Source organism: Anomaloglossus baeobatrachus, chromosome 5 (genome assembly GCF_048569485.1).
Source record: "Anomaloglossus baeobatrachus isolate aAnoBae1 chromosome 5, aAnoBae1.hap1, whole genome shotgun sequence".
NCBI classification, from domain to species: Eukaryota; Metazoa; Chordata; class Amphibia; order Anura; family Aromobatidae; genus Anomaloglossus; species Anomaloglossus baeobatrachus.
Genome location: NC_134357.1, coordinates 499,906,296 through 499,924,574, shown reverse-complemented (window position 1 = coordinate 499,924,574; position 18,279 = coordinate 499,906,296). Strand labels below are relative to the sequence as shown.

The window sequence follows — 18,279 nt, the reverse complement described above, 5'->3', positions numbered from 1 at the left end:
GGATGGATAGGGACAGGGACAAGATGGCGGAGAGGATATTACACCTCACCCTAGAGATCCTCTTCCGGCTTACTGGAGAGGTGAGAGATTCTGATGATGTCACATTACACCATTCTTATCTATGGGAATAACAGATGAACAGAACTGGAGAGGTGAGGACTCTGGAAATGTCTGTAGTGAGGTTTATTAATGTGTCTCTCCATAACCAGGATTACACAGTAGTGAAGAAGACCTCTAGTGACCGCTGTCAGGCCCCTGTGTCTGAGAGATGGGGAAGACCCCTGAGCCCAATCACGGGGCCTCCACCTCACCCCCTAATACATGAGGACATCAATGACCAGAAGATCCTAGAACTCACCTACAAGATGATTGAGCTGCTGACTGGAGAGGTGACACTGCTGGGAATGCTGGGATATTATACAGTAACGCTATGAAGGGATCGGGGGCTGACCGCTATCATTGTATGTGTCAGGTTCCTATAAGGTGTCAGGACATCACCGTCTATTTCTCCATGGAGGAGTGGGAGTATTTAGAAGGACACAAATATCTGTACAAGGACGTCATGATGGAGGATCCCCAGCCCCTCACATCACCAGGTAATAGACAAGACTAAATACACACGGCCTATAATTATCTGTATGTAAATAATTAATTCAGTCCCTGTATGTGTTTCCTTCAGTTCTATCCAGTGAGAGGACAACACCAGAGAGATGTCCCCTTCCTTTTCTCCGACAGGACCGTAAACAGGAAGATCCTAATGTTTCTCGGGATCATCAGGTAGATGGAGAAAAGGTGTCATGATACCTCTCTATGATCTGTAGACGGCTGTGAAGGTCTTGTGTTCAGTCTTGCTTTATCCACCAGTATTATACACTGAATGGCCAATTTATTACAGACACCTGTATTTTTCAGGTTGGAGTTTAGTTGTATAGAATTAGATCTATACAACATTAATCACTTGATTCGTTCTCCATGGATTAGTTGATGGTGTGAGTCCACATTACAGTAGAAAATAAAGCAATCTGAGAAACTTTGAACAAGATAGGGTCATAAATGCTAGATTAGCCAGGGCTGGTATTTCAAAAACTGCCGATCTTGTGGGTTTTTACCTACATTAGTATCAAGAGTTGAGATGTTGTAATCGAGGGTGGGAATTCACTAGCTTTTACGCAGTTGGTAGAATTCACACAGGCATGTACCGTAGTTCCTTGGTCAAACAAGGAGGTTTATTGAAATACACTAACTTCCAGCAGAACGGAAAACAAGTAGCCTTTCTCCAGCATCAAGGCTCTGACACCTCCTCGTTCTTTGTGGGCCCCTCAGAGGTGGTATTGGGCTCCTTCTTGTAGGTGTTGCAGACAGGTGACATCAGGCTCCGTTGATGGCTCAGGGAATTTTCCACAGCTGAGTATCTTTCCACGAGGCACACCAGGTCATCTGCATTCTTTGGATTTCCCTGGTAAACCCAGCTTTGTACAGATTTAGGTAGTGAGTGGATAAATTGGTCAGCCACCACTCTTACCACCGTCTCTCCACCATCTAAGCTGGGGAACAAGTCTTTAGCTTCAGACATTTTTAGACCACATACAGGTGGTCAAATATCTGGGACTGGGGAGGCTTGTCCCTATGATAGCCCCGTGGTGTACACGTTGTGCCTTCTCTGCCAGAGTTACACTCAGACGAGCCAAAATCTTCGCCTTTAGCTTGACATGTTCCATGACATTCTGAAGGGCATGGTCGTAGTATGCTTTCTGTGGTTCCCCTGTAAGGTACAGAGCTAGGACTTCTGCCCATTTCTCTGGGTGCAGTTTCTCCCTTTTTGCCACTCTCACAAAGACAGTCAGGAAAGTCTCGACGTTGTCCTCCAGAGTAATTTTCTGCGAGGCCCCCCGCACTGTTCGCTTAATGCGGGTAGTCTAATTTTGGCTGGTGGAAAGTGTCGTCTACCTTGCCCAGACAGTTTCTGCCAGGAGAGACATCTTTTGCTGTTCATGTTACTGCATCTGCTGTATTTGCTACTGGTGCAACAGCATATTAGCTGCTTAATCAGCTTCTCCATGGTTCCAGCACGAGTTTGCAATGCTGTAGCTGCTTTTACTCAGGACATACAGTTTCCACACAACAAACACTTATGCTCCTTGGGGTTTTGTTCCACACCAAGCCCAGTGAGCTTTACATTTGCTGGTTTATTATCAGCTCCAAGACAGCTCAGGCTCTGGTCGACTGTCCACCATTAAATTACCTTTTTTCCTTTCTACACTGAACAAAAATATAAATACAACACAACTCAAAGATGTGTGACTTTTTCTATGTGCACAAAAGGCTTTTTCTCTCAAATATTGTTCACAAATTTGTCTAAATCTGTGTTAGTGAGCGCTTCTCCTTTGCGGCAATAATCCATCCACCTCACAGGTGCGGCATATCAAGATGCCGATTAGGCAGCATAAGTATTGCACTAGTGTGCCTTAGGCTGGCCATAATAAAAAGGGAAGGCGATTAAGCCCTGCCAAGCTGACACAGGTGCGTACAGTTCCCCCTTTCTTTTACTTTCTTTTAGGGCCCCTTCCAGATAAGTCTTTAATAGATGAAGCAAAACACTTTGTTTGAATTTTCTTGAGCAGGATGGGAGCATCCATGTCCTTTTTAGATGCCCAGCATCTTTCCTCTGCTCTTTAAAATGCAAGTCCACTCAGGTGGCAAGGGAATTCAAGTCATCCATCAAGGGATGTAAATCTCCACCAGCAAGTTCATCTTTGATCAGACTAGATAAGCCGGTGTAAAATACAGCCAGGGGAGCGTCTTTGTTCCAGGTTTATTCAGCAGTGTGCGGAACTGAATGGTATAATGACCCACAGAGCTAGTCCCTTGTCTGAGCTGCTGTATGAAATCAGCAGTTAATTGGCCATGACCCAATTCATCAAACACTTCACGGATGGCAGACAGGAAAGATGGTAGAGAATGCATCATAGATTAATCTCGCTCCCACAATAGTGCAGCCAAAGCCAAGGCATCGCGAGACAATAAAGGGAAAATGTAGGCAGCTTTGGACCAGTCAGAAAAAATGCTGGGATTAAAACTCAAAGTGTAGAGTGTAATGGATCACAAAGATATGGTAGGCCTTAATATGTCTATGACAACGTGCATAAATGGGCAAATGTGAAGATGTTTCCCAAGCAGGTGAGCATTAGTGTGCTGCAGGTGTTAAGGAGCTGGTGGAGAGGCGCAGGAATCTGGGATAGTGCGTCCATGTGAGCTGTAAGATCGCTACATAGCCTAGACAAGCTCCCGTTTGCAGCACGTTGCATTTTCAGTCATGGCAGATTGTCCATATCAAAAAAACACCAAAAAGGAGCCAAGACAAATGATATGTGCACACACAGAATGTGGTGAGCCTTCCTCATAAAGATGGCTGCAGCCGAGGCGCAAGATGCTGATGTCACAGCCACTCAACCTCCACATTAGGGGGGAGGGGCGGCTGCTTAGCATAAGACATGCACACTAATAAGGCTTGCACTGGGAGCAGAAACCCAGGTCAGGCGGACACTTATATAGTGCTGTTTTGCCCGCCTGACCTGGGTTTCTGGCGTCATTTATAGGTCACAGTTCAGACACTGTGCATTTCACTCATTATATGATGGGCTCCCAGTGCAAGCCTTATTAGTGTGCATGTCTTATGCTAAGCAGTCGCCCCTCCCCCCTAATGTGGAGGTTGAGTGGCTGTGACATCAGCATCTTGCGCCTCGGCTGCAGCCATCTTTATGAGGAAGGCTCACCACATTCTGTGTGTGCACATATCATTTGTCTTGGCTCCTTTTTGGTGTTTTTTTGATGTAGTTTTTTGTGGTTTTTCTAACTAATTCAGTGTAGGGACTCGCAAGTGTGAGAATCCTTGACGAACGGATTGCGAGCTTACATATTTTGGGCCAAAATATAAACTAATATCTCACTATTTGAGGTATGGCACATTTTATCCATTTTTGCAGGATGTGTGTGGACCTTTTGAATTCAGGTGGTTAAATGGTGAGCCTGTCATGTGTTATGTACTCATAGTGCTAACTGACCCGCCTGGACCTGGTGTTGTGCGTCATTTATAGGCCATTATTCAGACACTGTGCGTCTCGTGTATCCGTGCGAGATGCACTTATATAGTGCTGTTTTGCCCGCCTGACCTGGGTTTCTGGCGTCATTTATAGGTCACAGTTCAGACACTGTGCATTTCACTCATTATATGATGGGCTCCCAGTGCAAGCCTTATTAGTGTGCATGTCTTATGCTAAGCAGCCGCCCCTCCCCCCTAATGTGGAGGTTGAGTGGCTGTGACATCAGCATCTTGCGCCTCGGCTGCAGCCATCTTTATGAGGAAGGCTCACCACATTCTGTGTGTGCACATATCATTTGTCTTGGCTCCTTTTTGGTGTTTTTTTGATGTAGTTTTTTGTGGTTTTTCCAGATTGTCCATATCCCATTGCAATTATGTCATTGCTACTGTACCTTTATGATTCATGGTCTTGGTAATTTGTTATGAGCTCACCTTGTGAGGTGGATCCTCTCAGCACAGGTCCAGCAGGAAGGCATGTATGGAGCGGGGACTAAAAGAACTGGAGGCTGCAGGCAGATACCGTAGGACTCAGTAAAGCAGGTATGGAGCATGGGCTTGAAGATCTAGAGACCATAGGCAGAAAGGACACAAGTCAGCAGGTATGGAGCAGTCAAAAAAACAGAACTAAGTCTTAATACCAAGGTGTGTGTCTTGGTGGGCCTTTTGTAGTCCCTGGAAGATGAACATATTCTGATACGCTTGTAAAATCTGGTGTGGAGCACAGTAGAGGGAAGTGGCCTTAGGGGAAGGTGATGAAGCCCTGACGACTCGAGGAAGATACGTAACACATAGTCCTGGGATCATAATAGCTATAGAGCAGTGATGGCGAACTGGGCACGCAGAGCCCTTTGTGTTGGCATGCATGCTGTCGCCACATTCAGCTACTTTGAAGTGCCGGTGTGATCGAGCCGGCGGTTCAAAGTGGTGTTTAGCAGAGGAGACATTTCTCCTCCCTCTGACACTCCTCCTCTCCTGGGCTGCAGGCCTGTTGCCTAGGAGACGGAGGAGCGTCAGTAGGCGCACCGGCGTCTTGTGGCCGCGCAGTGGAGTGGGTGCTAGAAGGTGAGTTGTTTTTTTTTGTTTTTTTTTTTAAGCTGTGTGCGGCTGTGCCAAGGTGTGGGTGGACAGTGCCAGCACGGAGCAAACAGTGCACGGGGCAAACAGAGCACGGGGCAAACAGAGCACGGGGCATACAGAGCACAGGGCAAACAGAGCACGGGGCATACAAACAGAGCAAGGGGGGGGGAAAGAGCACGGGGCAAACAAACAGAGCACAGGGCAATCAAACAGAGCACGGGGAAAACATGGAGAGCACGGGGCAAACATGGCTGCAAGAATGGGGGAAACGTGCAAAGATGGAGAGAAACGTGCAAAGATGGGGAAAACATGCAAAGAGAGAGAGAAACATGCAAAGATGGGGGAAACATGGCTGCAAGGATGGGGGAAACATGCAAGGATGGGGGAAACATGGCTGCAAGGAAGGAGGTAAACATGACTGCAAGGATGGGGGAAACATGACTGTAAGGATGGGGGAAACATGCAAGGATGGGGGAAACATGCCAGGATGGGATACATTTAGCAGGAAGGGGAACATGCCAGGAAGGGTTACATTTACCAGGATGGGGGATACATTTACCAGGATGGGGGGATACATTTACCAGAATGGGGGGAAACATGAAAGGATGGGGGGAAACATGAAAGGATGGGGGGAAACATGCCAGGATGGGGGTACATAAACATGCCAGGATGAGGAAAAATGCCAGGATGGGGAACATTTAGCAGGAAGGGTGACATTTATCAGGCTGGGGTACATTTACCAGGATGGGGTACGTTTACCAGGAAAGGGGACATATACCAGGATAAGGGAACATGCCTGGATGAGGTCCATTTACCAGGATGGGGTCATTTAACAGCATGGGGGAACATGCCAGGATGGGATACATTTACAATGATGGCTTACATTTACCAGGATGAGGTACATTTACCAGGAAAGGGGTACATTTACCAGGAAGGGGAATATGCTGGGATGGGGTACATTTACCAGGATGGGGCCATGATGGAGACAAATATACCAGAATGTAGGAAATATATATCAGGATGGGGGACATGTTTACCAGGAAGTGGCCAGGAAGGGGAACAGAACTACACAATGAAAGGGGAGGGGAGCAACTCATACATCTTTATGGGATTTCAAGATGTTCAGACTTTGAAATGTAGATGTAGATGTGGATTACAGGGTGACATCTGATTGCATTCTATGCTAAAATCTCTGTCTAATATGCTGCAATTGTTTCCAGAAAGATCAATCCAACTGCTGTGTCTGGAAAGGGCAGGGGCTCAGCTTCAATGTGTGGTAAGCATGCATGAGTGTGATGCCCCCTGCTGGAGAGAAGAGAAGACAGCAAAGGTAAGGTTAAAATCAATTATTTACATAATAGGATTGGTTGGCACTTCGGGAAAAAAAATGGGTTTAGGGCTACAGTTTGGGCACTCGGCCTGTGAAAGGTTCGCCATAACTGCTATAGAGCATCTCTAATATGAGGAAAAACAGGAAGAATGGGCTGTTCAGAAATTGCTCACAAAACAATTTCAACATCTTGTCTCCTCTCTGACAATGTGAATTGCTGCGATTTTGAAGGCCAAAAGAGATCAAACTAGATGGGTGTTGCTAATAATGTGGCTATTCAGTGCATGTTTTCTACTTGTAGATATGGTCATAATAAAATTGGTTATTGATATTGCGAAGCTGATTAATCAAGACTGTTTTGTACTCCCATCTTTGTGTCATGGTGCGCTAGAGTACAATGTGCCAAATTCTTCAAGAGGCATGTGCCTCTTAATGAATTTTGCATCTTTTTTTAGCTGCCTTGAAACATTGTAAGCTCCCTCCAACTATCATCTGTTTTCAAACCTGAAGAAACACCTCAAGGATACCAAATTTCACACATTTCTGATGCCATGGCTGCTAAGGATGCCTGGTTTGAGGCACAACCGAAATCCTTCTTTTGCTAAGCTTACAGAACTTGGAATACCAATATAAAAAGTGTGTTGACATCATTGGAGAGTATGTGGAATAAATGTAAAATTTCATCATCATATTTCGTTTCTTTCTGGATAAAGCCAAAGACTTTTAAGCAGCCCCTCGTATACTTACCGAGTCTCCCACGTGACTTTAACGCTACTTCCGGGGCCTCTCATCATCCTTCATGCATATGCACTGATCTCCCCGCTCATCAACAGTCCCAGCGTCTCTGCTTGGTTGCAGTCAGACGCGCCCCAACCCTGTGTGGCAGCATGTCTGACTTCTTTCAATCAGAGGTGCTGTGTGTGTCTCTATTGGTGTAAAAATAAATAAATAAAAAAATTGGCCCCCATATTATAATACCCAGCACAGATAAAGCATATGGCTACAAGCTGCAGCACCCAGCCGTGTTTTAATCTTGGCTTAATATCAAAATAAGAGGGACCACATACAGCTTTTTAAAAAATTATTTAAATAAATTAAAAAAACGGCATGCGGTCCTCCTCAATTTTGATACCCAGCCATGATAAAGCCGACAGCCGTTGGCTGATCTTTTCAGGCTGGGGTGACCCATGGTTATTGGGCCCCCCAACCTAAAAATAGCAGCCAGCAGCTGCCCAGGATTGTTGCATCCATTAGATGCGACAGTCCCGGAACTTTACCCGACTCATTCCAATTGCCCTGGTGCAGTGGCAGTCGGGGTAATAAGGTGTTAATGACAGCTCACAGTTGCCACTAAGCCCTAGATTATTAATGGGGAGGGTCTATGCAACCCCCCATTACTATCTGTAAGTGAAAAGAAATAAACACAAAAACCGAAAAAATCCTGTATTTTAAATAAAATACAAAAAACACCTTCTTTCATCCCTTTATTATGACCCAAAACACCCAAGTCCGACATAATCCACAAGAGGTGCCACGATGATTGCAGCTCTGCAATATTACTGAAGTCATAGTGTGTGGGCATAGAACATAGCCGCCTGCTGTGGGCTTCAGGTAGAGACTGAGTTGCAGCGATGAGTGTTGATATCACTCAGTTTATTTGCGATCACAGCTGGAGGCTTCCATGGTACTCCACATGTGACTGCAGGTATTCTGACTTCAGGTAACCTCATTCACAGACCTCCATCTCCTAACAGAAAACCGTGGGGGTTTTTTGCCAAGAGATGCAGATTTGGTGCTGAAATTTTTACACCATGTTCCTTCTCCCAATCTACACCTTATGGCAAAAAAAAAAAAATCGCATTTGGTTTTGATACAATATTTTTTGTCAGGAGGTGTAAATTGGGTGCAGGAATATGGTGTGAAATTTTCAGCACAAAATCAGCATGTCTTGGCAAAAGAATGCACATAAACGGTTTGGACGCTGCTTCGATGCGGTTTTCTGCCAGGAGGTGCAAATTTGGTGCTGAAATGTCTGCACCAGATTTCATCACCAAATTTAGACCACACTGATACGATGTCAAATGCTTTATGTGTGCTGGGTGTCATTATATGGGGGGATGCTACACCAATTATTTTACTTATTTGTTTTTTACACCAATAGAGACACACACACACCGCCTGTGATTGGGAACAGTTAGACACGCTTTCACACAGAGTGGAGTCGCTGTCTGACTGCAACCAATCAGAGGTGCGGGGACTGTTGGTGGGTGGGGGACACAGTGCATATGCATGAAGGATAATGAGCTGCCCCAGAAGTAGTGTGAGCGGAAGCTGTGTACAACCGTGCAAGAGACTCTAAGTATAACGTGTCTGCATTCCCCCTTTTTTTTCTTTCTTTTTTCTTTATTTTTATTAACTATAATTATTAATTACCCGAGTTGCCGGATCCGGATCGTTACCTTGAGTTCTCTGAGAATCTCCGGTCTGGGGTCGGTGCTCGTGTACTTTTCAACCAGTTCTGATCTGGACTTTTACAGTCAGGGTCTACCCATCACTAGTGATAACTACTGCTGTCATTTTTTTGTTGCCATCTTAATTTATGAATTTTCTGAAATCATTTCACATGATTTCTGCATTTGTCTTTGACTTTTACAATATTTGTTTCAGGTGGAAGATCTGACCTATATTAATAGTACAGGCACATATGTGAGTGGTGATGAGTGGTGTAAAGAAGAGATTCCTACAGATAATCGCACAGGTGAGTAGTGACCAATATATTCAACAGGTTTGTGTTGAATTTTTAGAGTTTCTTCAGAGTTTTTTTATGTAAAGTTGTACTGGCAGAAAGGTTTGATGCATAAATAAAAAACACACTAATTTAACACCCCTCATTAAAATTGCAACTTCAAGAATGAAAAGTCATGGAATTATGGAAATCACAGGTTAAATAGGCATAATAATGATATGCTAATGATGAAAAAATGGAGAAACCTTTTCTAAAAACATCTTGATTTATTCAGTGTTTAAAGTATGAGCATGTTTACATCCCACAGACTGCTCACAGTAACATGAGCAACATTATGGTGTACGGTGGTATAATGTCCGGTGCTAAATGTCAAAAATTAGTTCTCTGAAATATGATCGACTCATTCACTTTGGCCTTTGAACTGAAGTTGACAGACCTGAGAGAATTCTGACCAAATCACGTTTCAAAATTTAGATGCAAGCTGTACGTCACTGTCCGAGACAATACGCAATGGTAATTCATGGACAGACAGGCAAGTGAAGGAATAACTGAGAGAAGAAAAAAATGACCCATCTTCAAGAATTATTCTACTGTCCTCCAAATATCTACAATCTGAAATGTTGGCTTTATCTGTTTCAAAGTCCATCAAGTGTAGCAGGGTAGCATTAGCCTGGCAGGTTTTGGTGAGAACTCTTGTTTTGTGCACAAATAGAGCATGCCCAAAAAAGTTCTTAACTTCTGGAACTACTGTAGATTATCAGAAATGTTAAGAAGTAAGTTTCAATGTCTTATACACACTTGTATATTAGCCAACTTGGAGAAATGTCTCCTGGATAGCATCTGCTGTTCATGATTCTCTTGAATTAAGTTCTTTCAAGGAAGGGATATTACAGACGTGGACTGGAGTCACTGGTTGGAAAAATGAGGCAGAGAAGAAGGTCAATTTTTAGTTTGAAAAGTCCGATTCTTTGAGTTAACATTTTTTTGATTACTGTGTTCATGCACCAAAAGTCCACCTGTAAAACAAGACCCTTAGAACCAGATTTCAGAATTAATTTAGAATGAAAAGCAGTTGTATTTTGCCTTCTATAATATTATAAAGCCCTTTATACTTGGGACGAATGCAGAGGACGCAACCTTCAACATAATATTTTTGGTAGGCAATCTCTCCTATTGTAAAGGAAAGACTCATGCATCTGGCTCTCAGTCATCTTTCTCCAGAGGGTTAACAGAGTTAATCTTTTCATTGTACTTTTTGCCACAACAACAGCATCTGGAATATCAACCTCTAGAGGAGAGAGGTTCAACCTGGATTCGGTCATGAATGAGTTTAGAAGATCGTTTGGGACAACAGAGATAAGGGCTACAGATCTGAGTCGTCAGACATGCTCACTTATTGATTTGTCTTATAACTCATTCTGAATTCTTACACATAGGACGGAGAAAGTAACCCCAATGTGTATGGCTCAAAGAATAACTAACTTTTTATTTTAATTATTGATATGCCTTGGCAAAGTTATGATCTTTGTGATATACTTCATTTCCTTATTTTTCTTCCTTCTATCTCCAAGACCATGCTGATAGTGCTAATATAAATGCATAGTCCATGCTTGTTCAGGAACTGCAAGAATCTGTACTCAGATGCTGTTTATATACATGTGCATCGGAGGGGAACAGAGAAGCTCACATGGAGAGTGTTTGACTATGGATTCTTGGTAGATCTGCAATTCAGAGCTTGTTGTAAAAGAGCATGAACTAGGCAGATAGAGCTGCACTCAGGATTGTGTTGGAGATATAAGGTAATTTGCAAATGTATGAATCTTTCCAATATGGTAAAAGCTGATCACCAATCAAATTATGAAAACAATATTCCAACAGTTTTGAAAATCTAATATATAAAGCTGAGTGTGTGTGTGTGTTTGTGTGTGTGTATGTAAGTCCACTAAAGGAATCCGCACCGTCACATTTACAATCACGAAATTTTGCACAGACACCTCATGTGACTCAGGGAACGTCATAGACTATGTTTGGACGAGAAAATTTACAGTTACTCTTCAAAAAAACCTACCTCCATTAAAGTCAATGGAGCTGCAAGCTATTAGGTTATTAATAGGAGCTGTGATTGGTTGCTATAGGAAAAAAATAATTTGTTAGTATAAGAAGATTATGTGTGAGGTAATAAGAAGTCGGTGGGGAGACGGATAGAGAGAAAGAGACAGACACACAGAGACAGACAGGGAAAGAGACAGACAGGGAAAGAGACAGACAGGGAAAGAGATAGACAATGAAAGAGACAGGGAAAGAGACAGAGACAAGTAAAGAGACAGGGAAAGACAGAGACAGACGGGGAAAGAGACAGACTGGAAAAGAGACAGAGACAAGGAAAGAGACAGAGACAAGTAAAGAGACAAGGAAAGAGACAGAGACAAGTAACTAGACAGCGAAAGAGACAGAGACAACTAAAGAGACAAGGAAAGAGACAGAGACAAGTAATGAGATAGGGAAAGAAACAGAGACAAGGAAAGAGACAAGTAACTAGACAGCGAAAGAGACAGAGACAAGTAAAGAGACAGAGACAAGTAAACAGACAGGGAAAGTGACAGGGACAAGTAAAAAGACAAGGAAAGAGACAAGGAAAGAGACAGAGGGGGAAAGAGACAGACTGGGAAAGAGACAGACAATGAAAGAGACAGAGACAAGTAAAGAGACAGGGAAAGACAGACAGACGGGGAAAGAGACAGACTGGAAAAGAGACAGAGACAAGTAACTAGACAGCGAAAGAGACCGAGACAACTAAAGAGACAAGTAAAGAGACAGGGAAAGAGACAGAGAGAAGGAAAGAGACAAGTAACTAGACAGCGAAAGAGACAGAGACAAGTAAAGAGACAGGGAAAGAGACAGAGACTAGTAGACAGGGAAAGTGACAGGGACAAGTAAAAAGACAAGGAAAGAGACAGAGATAAGTAAAGAGACGGGGAAAGAGACAGACGGGGAAAGAGACAGACGGCGAAAGAGACAGACAGGGAAAGAGATAGACGGGGAAGAGACAGACGGGGAACGAGACAGACGGGGAACGAGACAGACGGGGAACGAGACAGTCTGGCAACAAGACAGACCTGGAACGAGACAGACCGGGAACGAGACAGATGGGGAAAGAGACAGACCTGTAATGAGACAGACCTTGAATGAGACAGACCTGGAACGAGAGAGACGGGAAAAGAGACAGACGAGGAAAGAGACAGACGGGGAAAGAGAGATGGAGAAAGAGACAGACCTGGAACGAGACAGACGGGGAAAGAAACTGACAGACAGGGAAAGACAGACAGACACAGAGTTAGAGAGAGAGACACAGAGATAGAGAGAGATAGACAGACGGATACAGTGACAGACAGAGACTGATACAGAGAGACTGATATAGACAGACACACAGACAGACAGACAGAAACTCGGAGAGAGACAGTTACTATCCCGATACTACAGCTAGTATACAAATATAAATAAGTAGCATATACACTAGAACATGATAAATAAGCAAAATTTTTAATGTATATAGTCAAAACAGCAACCCATATTCTGTGGCTGATCAATAATTAACCAAAATAAGGTTAGACATGTACATACTTAGTTTTTAAGCCCTTAGTAAAAAAAACATAGGCAGGTAATTGCTAACTACCTGTTTGTTATGCCTGGCACCAATTTCTTTTGGCACACAGTGGTCATGGACCGCTCCTAACGGCGATTCAGCTGCTCCACGTAAACAGAGCAGTCCTTCTTCTTTTGAGCTCCTGCTGCTTGATTGCCAGCTTCCTGCAGATAGGCAATCTAAGTAGGCTGTCAATCGGCATAATGCTAGCAGTTATGCCTTATTAACAAAGCAGAACTGAAGAGAAGCTGAATCTCCGGCAGGAGCGATCTGGGACTGCTCTGTGCAAACAAACCGTCTGGGACTGCTCTGTGCCAACAAACCTTTGTTCCATGCATAACAGGCAGGTAAATAGCAACTATGTGACTGTTAGTTCTTAGCGAATAGTTGAAAAAAAATGGTCCCGGATAACTCCTTTAAACTTGCTCCAAAGATATTGGTAATTTGTATATGACCATACTTCTCCCCTGTGCCTGCTTTGTGCAAAAGTGCATGTAATGGTCAGGGAGTAAGACAGACACTAGCTAAGAGCACTGGCTTACAAGCCCCTATAAAGGTATGTGTCCAAGATCAGGACCCGCTGTGTCCTGTACGCGGCAGGTCCTGATTTGCAGGGCTGCAAGTCTCCTCCACAGGAGATCACAGCTGGTTGTGCCTACGATCAGGGTTCAGGGTGCTGCGGTCTCCTCGCTGTGTTCTCCCTACAGAGAACGATTGCAACTCTGCAGCAAAGAATTGACATGCTTGCGGCCTGGAAAGCCATACTATAGGTCAGTTTTCGCTGCGGGCAGTACACTCACAGTGGGAATGGGATTTCTAGAAATCCCATCCACTGTGCTTGTACTGTACAATGCAGCGTTTTGGACGCAGCTAAAATACACTGCATCCAAAATGCTGCTAACACTGATCGTGAACACGCACCTTAAGTATTTCACTTGAAACATTTCTAGGTCGTAAAACTAAAACATGGAAGGAAGTGACGTTGAGCACACTCGTGGATAAAACAAATGTGGAACTTTTATTCTTAAAAAATACCATAAAATCCACAAAAATGTTATTATATTTGATGTTAAAACGTTACACATATTTTCATAAGATTTATGACTGATTTCATTTTAATATGTGTTACCGGCAATGTGTAAAAACAGGCATTCTATAGAATACCTAGGCAATGTATACAATGCTGGAAATGGGTCATCAAAGTATGAAATACATCAGATGTTCATACGTTTTCTAGTCATTCTATAGAATAGCTAAATGACAAACAGGCGGAGTGTGGAACACTACAGGGGTGGTCCGTCCAAAAGTAGGTGGACAGAGCAGGCAGCAACAGATCTGTGAAACTGGATCAGTTGCCCTTAGCATTAGGAACCAATCAGATTCCACCTTTCATTTTCCAAAGAGTCTGTGAGGAATGAAAATTGGAGTCTGATTGGTTGCTAATGGCTGAAAAGTGGAAGTGCCAAACTAACAAATGCCTTTGCGTAAAAAAAAAAAAATGAAGTGCAATTCAAAATGCCATGCTAGCCTCCCGTGCTGCAACAAATAGTCAGAAATGACACTTCTGATTCCTTTTTTTTTCCCAGCAAAGATATCCTGTTCATTTTGCATTTCTTCTTTCATATTTTTGACTGTTTGTTACTAAAGACTAATAGTCAGGAATGACACTTCTGTCTCTTTGTGTTTTTCCCAGTAAAGATATCCTGTTGTTCATTTAGAATTTATTCTTTCATTAGTTTTTTTACTTTGTTACTTCTTTCATTAGTTTTTTGACTGTTTGTTACTAAAGACTTTTCCAATCTGGGCATTATATTAGACTTTGCCTGAGCAGTTCTTGTCATTCTTTATAATGCCTAGACATTTTATGTAATGCTTAGGAAAAGTATAGAACAACGAAGATATTTCATATCTTCCCTGAAAACGACAGGGATTGTATACATTGCCTAGGTATTCTATATAATGCCAGGTTTTCATACATTGCCTGTAATATATGTAACATGAGAATTGAATACCCAGATTGAAAATATAACTCCTCAATACTCTATTTTTATGGGTAATATAATGTGTATATGTTTCTTGTTTATGAAAAATAATGAAACAATAAAGAAATATTAAACGAAGAATACCATATATAAGAAGGCAAGGGCAAAGCGTTATTTTTAAAAATTGACTTATTAAACAACTGGGTACAACAGAGAAATTAAACAATTAAAGAGGACATATTGGTATCCTAACAGCATAGTTTATAAGTCCCTTGTTTGACGCTAATGTTGCCACCACTGTTTTATTCAGTATAAAATGTATAATAATGTATATAATAAATAATATAATTTGACGGCACTGTTATTGGAAAAAATATTAAATTCAATTTTATTCTTGGCAGATGACTGTACTAGGCTCTCAGAAGGATATCTAAAATACTCAGTTTTTAAAGCAGAAGATCATAGTATCCCACCAAATACATATGAAGAGCATACCATTATCCCAAATATACCTCCAGGCCTACACAACAAACAGCTATTATCTGATCCTTTTCAACAGGTCTCATACTCTAATTTATCACAGACTGAGAAGACACAGACACATCAGAAAAGTCTTACTGGAGAGAAACCATTTTCATATTCAATTAGTGGAAAACCTTTTACAGTGAAATCAAATCTTGTTACACATCATAGAAAACGCACAGGGAACAAGCCGTTTTCATGTTCCGAATGTGGAAAATGTTTTATAATGAAATCACATCTTGTTACACATAAGAGAACTCACACAGTGGAGAAGTCATTTTTATGTCCTGATTGTGGAAAATGTTTTAAATGGAAATATAAACTTATTCAACATCAGAGAAGTCACACAGGGGAGAAACCATATTCATGTTCAGAATGTGGAAAATGTTACAGCATGAAATCAAAACTTTATAGACATAAGAGAATTCACACAGGAGAAAAACCATTTTCATGTGCAGAATGCGGGAAATGTTTTACATTGAAATACTATCTTGATATACATCAGAGAATTCACACAGGAGAAAAGCTATTTCATTGTGCAGTATGTGGGAAATGTTTTACATTGAAATGCTATCTTGACACACATCAGAGAATTCACACAGGGGAGAAGCCATTTTCATGTGCAGAATGTGGAAAGTGTTTTACAGAGAAAACTAACCTTATTAATCATCAAAAATGTCACACAGGAGATAAACCATTTTCATGTTCAGAATGTGGGAAATGTTTTACAGTGAAATCAAGTCTTATTATACATCTGAGAATTCACAGAGGAGAGAAGCCATTTTCATGTTCTGAGTGTCTAAAATGTTTTACAGAGAAATCTCAACTCGTTAGACATCAGAGGACTCACACAGGGGAGAAACCATATTCATGTTCACAATGTGGGAAATGTTTTTCATTGAAATTCAATCTTGATACACATCTAAGAACTCACACAGGGGAGAAGCCGTATTCATGTGCAGAATGTGGAAAGTGTTTTAAAGAGAGATCTCACCTTGATAATCATCAAAAAAGTCACACAGAGGAGAAACCATATTCATGTTTAGAATGTGGGAATTGTTTTAGTATTAAATCAAAACTTGCTAGACATCAGAGAAGTCACACAGGGGAGAAGCCATTTTTATGTCCAGAATGTGGGAAATGTTTTACACGGAAAGCAAATCTTCTTAAACATCAAAGTGCTCACAAAGGGAAGCAGCCAGTGTTATAGTAAAGTGCTGTTCTCTCTGGAAGTTCTTACATAAAACTGCCTGGAAAGCCGAATAACACTCAGTGGCAGAGCTGAAATGCTCAATTTCACATATTTTAATAGGATTTCTTGTCATTGTTATTCTACTGTGTGCACATTATTACTTCTGTCCATTCACCTTTTCAGTTCCATGCTAATGTAACATATTACATATGCATGAATAATTAATTCTTGAAAGAGTTGAGTATCTAGGTAAAAGATTAGACTATATGGAGATGTCAAAATGTGTACAAACTAAACACCTTGTTAATATATAAACATCTCATTAGCAAATTACAGAATTACAAATAACGCAAACGTAACAAGAATAGGTGGCTCTTTTGGACAGTGTAAATCGTTCTTAGATAGGAAAAGTTGTTTTGTTAAAATACAAAAATAGATTAGAAATATTGACAACAAAGCAGTTAATTAATGGGAATCCGTTCACAGACTTTGAAATGCTAAATGTTTGCCAGCATTTATAGAAGTGACGGAACAATCATAAAGACGGAGTTGCTTAAGGCACTTTTTACTGTAAGATAATTTTAGTTTAATGATTTTATTGAATTTTATTGACAAATGTACAAGAAAAATGTAATATATTACAGTCAAAATGAAGTCACACATCTACCAGAGAAAGGGAAAGTAATTTAGGGCACTACATGTTCATTCGGAAATGTGTACAATTACTAATAAATATCTGTTGTTGAAAATCAAATAGAATCCCAATAGCATTCCGATATATCAGTTCCATGTATAAAATATGTCACATTTACCTATGCAGTGATTGTATTTTAAGGGTTGTCCAGTCTCAGAAGTATAAGATTACAGTCACTCTATAAGCAGACTTCCTAATCATGCCATTGCACACTGTCTTGATTCTCCTGTCTTCCCCGTGTGGGTGAGCGTCGTGTGAACGTTTGTGCGCGATCTGCATAATTGCGGACATGAGCCGGCTTCTCAGTAGAAGAGAACAGAGAAGAGCAGATATATCCACCCTCCCGCACAAGGTCTACAGGGCAATCGTGTCAGTGTGCACATCACATACTTTCACTATTTGGAAGTCTGCCGCTATGATCAGACTGTAAACATTTCTTCTGATACTGGACAATTCTTTTAAAGCTGTGTCAGCCACTTTTTCAGACAATGGCAGAAGAAAGGCACTGCTATAAGAGATCAAGAAGGTTGCTGATGCAAACATCCAAAGCGTAACGTTTCTCAGCTACTTAGCATGGTATCCTTTTACTCAGATGAGAAAAGTTAAGAAGTGGATGATTGCTTCTATAAGTGTCACAATCACGTACAACAGTGTCTCCACACGCTTCTTATCAGGTCAAGTTCAGAGATACTTTGGTAACTTTTTAAAGAGATTTTCCAATTATTATTAAACATTTTATTTAAAATTCTTGTATTTGATCTATAGGTCTTTATTGTTCAGATGTTATAATATTACTTTGAAACATATGAAGTTAAAGGAGAGTCCATAAGCATTTTGTGTATTAATAGTTAAGGAGAATTAGATACTGCTGAAAGGGTATGTGCCTACATAATAGATTTGTGTGAAGATTTTCTGCACACAAAACAGTATGTTTTGGCAGGAAAAATTCAGCAGAAAAAACGCACTTTATCAGGTTTTCGCTTTTTGCTTTGCT

General features: G+C 41.5%; 1 protein-coding gene across 1 annotated transcript in view; it reads left to right on the top strand.

The window, feature by feature from the left end:
* The window catches only part of LOC142312826 (uncharacterized), a 240,548-nt gene that overhangs the window by 175,370 nt on the left and 46,899 nt on the right, over window positions 1-18,279 (top strand). Inside the window, 5 exon segments of the mRNA XM_075351811.1 lie at window positions 216-389; window positions 473-596; window positions 680-777; window positions 9,174-9,264; window positions 15,279-16,608. Coding sequence (XP_075207926.1) covers window positions 216-389; window positions 473-596; window positions 680-777; window positions 9,174-9,264; window positions 15,279-16,608 — 1,817 coding nt within the window.